Source organism: Aulostomus chinensis, chromosome 14, assembly GCF_037954235.1.
Source record: "Aulostomus chinensis isolate RoL2024-O1b breed Wild chromosome 14, RoL_Achi_v1.0, whole genome shotgun sequence".
Taxonomy (NCBI): Eukaryota; Metazoa; Chordata; class Actinopteri; order Syngnathiformes; family Aulostomidae; genus Aulostomus; species Aulostomus chinensis.
Window position 1 is genome coordinate 22121072 of NC_141333.1, and position 7862 is coordinate 22128933.

At 55.7% G+C, this 7862-nt stretch overlaps 1 protein-coding gene across 2 annotated transcripts; it reads left to right on the top strand.

Moving 5' to 3' along the window:
• Positions 1–1800: 1800 nt before the first annotated feature.
• Positions 1801–7781, top strand: myoc (myocilin). Of its 2 annotated transcripts, none has more exons than XM_086224495.1 (5): positions 1801–2453; positions 4965–5030; positions 5130–5222; positions 6516–6727; positions 6808–7781. In XM_086224495.1, exons 1-5 carry the CDS (start codon positions 1973–1975, stop codon positions 7387–7389), a joined length of 1434 nt encoding a protein of 477 aa, XP_086080621.1. In that variant the 5' UTR covers positions 1801–1972; the 3' UTR covers positions 7390–7781. The 2 variants fall into 2 exon arrangements, with proteins under 2 accessions (XP_086080621.1, XP_086080620.1); XM_086224494.1 differs by having other exon boundaries at positions 4965–5029; positions 5123–5222.
• Positions 7782–7862: the final 81 nt, after the last annotated feature.

Here is a 7862-nt window from a genome sequence, read left to right on the forward strand (position 1 = left end):
AAATTGGCCCTCAGGGGTCTTTGATTCCCCTGATCTATGGCAGATGGCCTCACGCTTGGTGCGGCAGCAGCTTTTATTCTAAACTTAAAAGGCGAACAGGGACGAGTTCAGCTTTGTTGAAAGTATCTGTTTCATCACATGCTCGTTTCCGCGTGGATGCAGCTGAGGTGAAAATCCTGCTCTGACAGTGAAATCAATCACGGCGCAGCTTTTACAGGCACGTTGTTAGTGAAGACAAATCCCTGCCTGACCCAGGGGCCCGAGGTTGAGTTTGCCTCTGGTCACCACATCCCTGTGTGGTGCTGCGCTGTGTTTGTCTGCATTAGAAAACGTTTGTATCCACTCTGCCTCTGGAGACGCTCCCACATTGGCAGCGGAGGATGTTTTGGTCTGAGACTTGATGACTTCAGATTCCAGGCATAGCAGCGGTTACATGAGTCATATTAACAGTGAATGAAATTCATGAGAAGCAGAGGAAGCGTGCAAAGCAGCCTTAGTCACACCTGCGCTGCCGATGTGAGAGGAAAACTCCATACCTGATGCTTAAATCACTGGACGGAGTCGACCAGACTCAAACCGTCTCTGTCCCACCGTGCAGCCTGGTTACTCTCCTCTGCCCTCCTGCTCTCTGGTTCCACGTGGTCTCCATCATCTCATCCTTGTAAGAAGACCTTATGCACATCTGGGTTTATTAGACATTACTGAGTCCAAAATGCAACCCACTGTGGTACGGAGGTTATCGCCCCCCCCCGTCTGGAGCTGCAGCAGCCACCACCACCAGCTGCTGGTAAACAAGCTGCAGCAGAAGCATCAACCTTCAAGTGTAAGTGTGGCGTCTGAGGAATACATACCCTTCGCCTCCTCCCTCTTCCCCCTTTGCACCTTTTGGCCTCTGGCCCCCTTGAAGTGAAGGATCTGGGTCAGGTGGCAGGTCAGCAGAGACGGACGAACAAGGCGTCTGAGCATACATGCATGTGAGAACACAGGAGGAAAACAAGTGGCGGAGAAGAGCCAGGCGCTCAAGCAGAGAGGCCGGATACGAGACGAGCTGCACGCGCAGGACTGTTGCCATGGCACGCCTGTCTCTTTGCATGCGTCTCCCAGCAGTAAATCACTTTCCAATCATCCATCTTGCCCAAACAAACAAGCGATCATCTTCCAGATCACGTAGCGGTAGAAGTGAGCCCAGCACGCAGCCACTGGACGCCGTGACAGCTCCACGCAGGCGTGGCGCTCAGGGCCCGCTGGCTCAAGTTGTGTCACCAGTCAGTAGAGGGGAGACGTGCACATGCCTCCCGCTGCTTCACATATCTGGCCATCAATTGACTGCCTGGTAAACCCAACCCTCCCTTATCGCCTGCATGCGTCACCTTCAGGCCCCCTACCAATATGAAAGGGGACACCGGCTCCTCAGGAGGTAATTGTATCCAATGAGGCCCAGCTTTCTCTGCTGTGTTGGGGCCAAACCTCATCTGAATCCCCTTGAAGACGTGCGACTATATCTGGACCATGGGACGTTTTTATAGACCTGGTTCATGCACATTAATAACGAGTGTAATTGTGGACCTTCGTTATACAACGTTTCCAGAAAGAGAGACAAACACCAACTTGTGGGAAGCTGTAATTTGTCCCCAAAACATCCAGCATCCCCTCCCCACTTGCCTGTTGTCCCACCCCCCCCAGGTCTCCCCTGTTTCTCTCCTCCCTCCCTCCCTCCCTCCCTTTCACCTCATCCTCTCTTCCCCTCTTTCGTTCCTTCCAGATTGTATAAATATCCGTGAGCTGCTGGGGAGAGCTCAGAGTAACAGACCCGTCCAGAGAGGAGAGAGGAACAAGAGGGGACGAGAGCAGTGACTCCCACACCACCAGGACACCGGAGCCACCTGAGAGGCCAGAAAACTGGGATTTATTACATGTTCAAAGGAGGATTCCTCTAAAGAGCTCAAGAAGTGAGAGTGTTTTGGTATCCAGCATGTTCTTCCTGCTCCTGCTGTGTGTGTGGGGGCTTCTGCTGCGAGGAGACGCGCAGGACCGAGCTGCCCTGGGGAGGGGGAACGACCGAAGCGGGCGATGCCACTACACCTTCTCTGTCCCCAGCCCCTCTGAGGCCAGCTGCCCACAGACCGGAGGCCCAGAGCTGGAGAGCTTGAAGACCAGACTCAACCTGCTGGAGGTGCTGGTGTCCCGGCTCACTGGGGGGAACACTGGGGGTCCTGTGGGTGCTGGAGCTCAGTCCTCGCTTCAGGAGGCTCTGAACCGGGCGGTGGGGGAGAGGAACCTGCTCCAGGGGGAGAAAGAACGTCTGGAGAGGGAGTTAGAGGGGCTTCAGCGCAGGATGGAGGAGATGAGGAGGGAGACAGAGAGGCTGCGGAACAGACCCTGTCCAGCACAGACCCCCGCGGTGCCACCTGGCCCCCCTCTGCAGGACAGTGGCCTGACGAGACCTGCTGGGGGTGAGAGATGCACTCACTCTCGTGGACTAGTGCAACAATGAGCTAAAAATCAATGATATTTAGGTTTGTGTGTGTGTGTGTGTGGGGGGGGGGGGTCCAGTTGAAATATGGATTTGGTGACAGATAACAGGTACAGTGATGACATCTAAATGTCATCTGTGTATGGAGGAGCGTGCGAGTAGAGACGCCATCAAAATTCCAGTGCAATTCCTCAGGTGTGTGTGTGTGTGTGTGTGTGTGTGTGTGTCTGTTTGGCACTTTATCCCCTGAAAGAAAACAAAACTGGATATAATATGCATACATGCTCCTATGATGCAGCTCCCTGTGTGTGTGTGTGTGTGTGTGCGTGTGTTTGTTTTGGTTGCCTCCAATAGTCTTAACAGATGCACAGCGCTCAGGTTTCTGCTGCCCACTTCCTGGCTCCTCTTTAGGGCTGAGGGTGGCAGGCCAGCGAGGGACCAGATCAGCGATCAGTATTTATGACCCCGCTTTCTCTCTGACGGGTGTTTCCCTCTGCATGGCGAGCAGGGTGCGAAAAGTGCGGTTGGGGAGGGGGTGAAATGTGATGCACATTCTGGAAGTGGAGGTTCCGTGCCCAGGTCTGATCCCGGGGCTTTTGATGACGCCTGACCCAGAGACCCTGGTGAATCTGGCTGTCGGGGGGGGGGGGGGGGTTATCCTGGAGCCAGCGGGGTTAAGCTCTGGGGTTCTGTATGTTTGCAGTAGCCAAACATCCGGCTAATTAGCCTGCACGCTCATCTGCTCTCCCCTTCCTCCCTGACGCCATCTGGTGACCCTCTTGGCTCTCGGAGGTAGTTGCTGGTGAAGCTGAGATGGCCTCAGCAGTAAATCCCTCTCCACCAACTCCCCGTCCACTAGACCTCCCCGCTCCCTCCACCTCGCCTCAGCCTATGTAGTCTCTCTGCAGGTTGTCTGTTTAGCTCCTCATGTTAGCACCTGCAGACAGAAATACACAGCGAGGGCCCTCTGGCTGCCGGGCAGATGTGAAAGCGATCACGTCCAGAGCAACACGAGGATCCGGAGCAGGAAGGAGACGAACCGAGTACGGTGATAGTTGTATAAGGACACTACCCCCCAGTGAAAGTCACGACCCCCCACCATACCTGAGGGGACATTCTTCAGTTTGTTGTTACTTAATGACGTTGAGTCTCAGCAGCAGCAGCAGTGACAACACCAGCCAACCGGCGGGTCGCTAAAAGTGGCGTCAGCCTCCTTAAAGGGCCGGCGAGGAAACGTCCAGCAGGCGGGACGAAGTCTTCCACAGGGAAAACGAGGGATTTTGTTCTGATAACTGATTTTCACCCACATCCACCTTTAACAGAACAGCTGTCTGATCTTCACACTGGTACTGAAAAACACCTGTAAACACGGACGATTCCCTCGAGAAGGCTGGAGATCCTGCGTTCTAGGTGTTTATGGTGCTGCCCCCCGTTGCTGAGGTGACCCTGATACTGAGGTGACCCCCCCTCCCCCCGGTGCTGAGGTGACCCTGATACTGAGGTGACCCCCCCCTCCCCCCGTTGCTGAGGTGACCCTGATACTGAGGTGACCCCCCCCTCCCCCCGGTGCTGAGGTGACCCTGATACTGAGGTGACCCCCCCCCTCCCCCTGGTGCTGAGGTGACCCTGATACTTAGGTGACCCCCCCCCCCCTGTACTGGACAAAATCTGAACTCGCTGCTCTGGTGGATCAGACAGAAACTCTTGTGGGAAATTAGCCATGTGGGTTTCATGGTGTTGTTTGCTCTGTGGTATCCAAACAAAGATGTAGGATATGAGGTCACACACACACACACACACACACACACACACACACACACACACACACACACACACACACAGATAGGAAATAGACAGCAGGCAATTTGTTAATTACATGTACTTGCTCTTCATCGATGCAGACGATCATCAGCCTCCAGATGCGAACATTTAATGTTCTCTGCATCGTTAGGGCTCGTTATGCGCCTGCGACCTGCACGTGCAGCAAACACATGCTCACCCTGAAGTAGACTCTCTCTCTCTCTCTCTCACACACACACACACACACACACACACACACACACACACACGCTCCATGTTTAGGGTCCATTGTTTACTTTTCACACTTTCCTGAAGCAGCCAGAAGAGAAAACAAGGACGTGAGGAAAGAGGAGAAGGAATGAGGGTGAGGAGGAGAGCCGAGGCCGGATGTGTGACAGTGACACGGGAGGAGATGATTGGAAGTTCTGAAGATGCAAGGTTGACAGTGGCGGGTTGGGATGGGGGGGTCGCGCGGGCCATGAGTGTGTTATGGTCGGCCAATCCACCGACTGTCTGACTCCAGAGCAGCTGGGAATTCATTCAGAGGTGTCAGTTTCCTGCTGTCACATTCCCGGCTGTCAGTGGTGCCACAGCCACGTTTGGGTACACAAACACTTGCCCAACTATTGTGTGTTATAAAGCTCTGTGTGTGTGTGTGTGTGTGTGTGTGTGTGTGTGTGTGTGTGTGCAGGTTCCAGTCCGATGTCTCACCTGATCAACAGGCCCAACCAACAGGGAGACCGCAGCAGTTTGAGAGGTGAGAGAAGTTTCCTGCAGAGGCACCGTCACCCTCATGTCTCTGATCCATCTAATGTTCCCTGTTCTGTGTGTGTGTGTGTGTGTGTGTGTGTGTCAGTGTCAGACCCCACATGGCAGTACCCAGGCTTCCAGGAGCTGAAGGCCGAGGTGACAGAGGTGCCGGCTCCTGGCGGCTCCGAGGACTCCACAGGTCTCTGGACTCGGGTCATACGTGTAGCTTCATCACGTCACGCGTGCTGCTGTGTTTTCTACTGTGGAGTCTCAGCAGAGGAGCAGACATGTTTGAACACGGCAGACACATCACAACATTTTAACGTAGACTATAGAAGTGGACGTAGCCCAGTGACAGCACACGCGTCCTGGCTAAGGAGGTGGAGCCAGACAGGCCCCAGGGGCGGAGCACAGCCACCTGTCAATCACAGAGTAGCCACACCCTGAAGTAAAGGCTGCTTTATCATCCCTACGGCTTCAAATGAGCGACCGCTGGACAGTAAATGTGTAAAAATGTTTACTGCAGTCATAAATCAGCAGAGACGTACAACCTGAGAACAGCAGCAGAGTCGCCACCTGCTGGCTGTTGCTATGAATGCAGCTTCAAGGCTAAAGAGAAGTGTGAGCAGGGCGCCAAAGGGGGGGCAGCAGACACACTCACACACACATTGTGCAGTTCAAATACTTCTCGTCTGCGTGCCTCCATCATTACTATTATATCCTATTTTCCATCTGGTGGGGCCAAATATTCTGGGTCCCTGACCCCCCCCCCCCCCCCCCCGTTTCCCGTTTCATTATTTTTTGCTAACAAAGGACGACCAACTGAAGGTTGAAGTTCTGCCTTCAGGCCTAGACACCTGTGAGAGTCCAGAGCCCCGTGCTGGTCCTGGTCCTCTCTTCTTCTCTTTATCCAGTCCAGTATTCAGCTTTTTTTTTTTAGAGCTGCTGCTTGTGAGTATCAGGGTGACTGAGGAGGAAAGTCCCTCTGCAGTTTTATGGGGGGGGGGGGGTGTCATGAAAGTCCTCGTGGACACGACACGTGAAGTCGTCTAATCTCGGGTCAGGCACCACGCCATGCAGAAGCCGCGTGGCTGCGTGTGTATTTACACGGCACTTTCCGGTCTAAATTGGGCGCCCCGCTCTGGAACCGGGATCAGGGCTGCGGCTCTGGTGGCGGGGACTCAGTAACAGAGACGTCAGGCGGCGTCTGCCTCTGCATGACCTCATCACCTCCCAGGTGGCGCTCACGTTACCAGCTGCTTCCGGGACCTGGTCCCCCCCGCTGCTTCATGTGGGTCCTCCTGCTCCACATCGGGTCCGGATCCGGGTGGAGTTTCTTTAGCCCTCATTTTAACCTCCACACACCCCACCCACCGCAGAGGGAACGAACTGACTCAGACGCGAGACTGATTGGTTCAGCTGGGACACCCCAGCCTGTGCCAGACCCGGTCCAGAGGGACCCTCTAACGTCTCCGGTCTCTCCTGCTCGCAGGTTGCGGGGTTCTGGTGTCGGTGGGGGAGCCCGTCACTCACAGGAAGGCCGACAACATCGCCGGCAAGTACGGCGTGTGGATGCAGGACCCCGAGGCCGTGTCCCCGTACGGGTCCAGCATGGTGTGGCGTATCGACACGGTCGGCTCCGACGTCCGTCAGATGTTCGGCTATGAAGACATGGAGCAGCTGTCCAAAGGTTTTCCATCCAAGGTAGCTGGGGGGGTTAAACACTCACGCGCAGCCGCCTCACCTGGGCTGGTCCTCCTCGTGTCTGACGGTCTCTCCCGCAGGTGCTGCTGCTGCCGGAGCCGGTGGAGAGCACCGGCGCCGCCCTCTACCGGGGCTCCCTCTACTACCAGCGCCGCCGCAGCCGCACACTCATCCGCTTCGACCTCGCCTCCGAGAGCGTGGCGGCCCGTCGGGACCTCCCCCACGCCGGCTTCCACGGGCAGTTCCCCTACTCCTGGGGGGGCTACACCGACATCGACCTGGCCGTAGACGAGCAGGGGCTGTGGGCCGTCTACTCCACCAGCAAGGCCAAAGGAGCCATCGTGATCTCGCTGCTGGACCCGCACAGCCTGCAGGTGAAGCGGAGCTGGGAGACCAACATCAGGAAGAACTCCGTGGCCAACAGCTTCATCATCTGCGGGAGGATGTACACCGTCTCCAGCTACACTGCCCCCAACACCACCGTCAACTACGTGTACGACACGGAGAGCAGCCAGGGCCGGGCGATGGCGCTGCCCTTCAGGAACAAGTACCGCTACAACAGCATGATCGACTACAACCCGGCGCAGAGGAAGCTTCTGGCCTGGGACAACTTCCACATAGTGTCCTACGACCTGCGGCTCGGTCGCCCGCCGGCCAACTGAGGCGGGGCGGAAGCTCAACCGCTCCCGCTCCAGAGACTCGCAGCTGTCCGATCCGTGTGATGCTGCTGGTAGATGAAGACGAACTCGGCCCCGCCCGGCTGCCGCGGGACGCCCGCCGCCGCGGCAGGAGCCACCTGAAAGTTTTTAGAGGAATTATTTTTGTACCGCCTTGAAGTCCGATGTATGATTGTGTTGCTGAGCTGCGCTGTTTCTCCTCGCCGCCTCCGTGAGGTCACTCCTTCATGTCCTCCAGCGAGGTGCTGCTGCCCGGGGACCCCCGCCAGGTGTCCCGCTCTCACCCAGCATGTATTGAAGTATTGCATGTACTTGTACATTGTAGTCAGCTAATGTTGAATGTTCAGAGTCACATTGAAATAAACATGTTAAAGTCACTCTGGGATTATTGACACGTCCACGTGACCTCTCACATCACCCGATTTACTACAGAATACTACATCGCCTTATTAGTACCA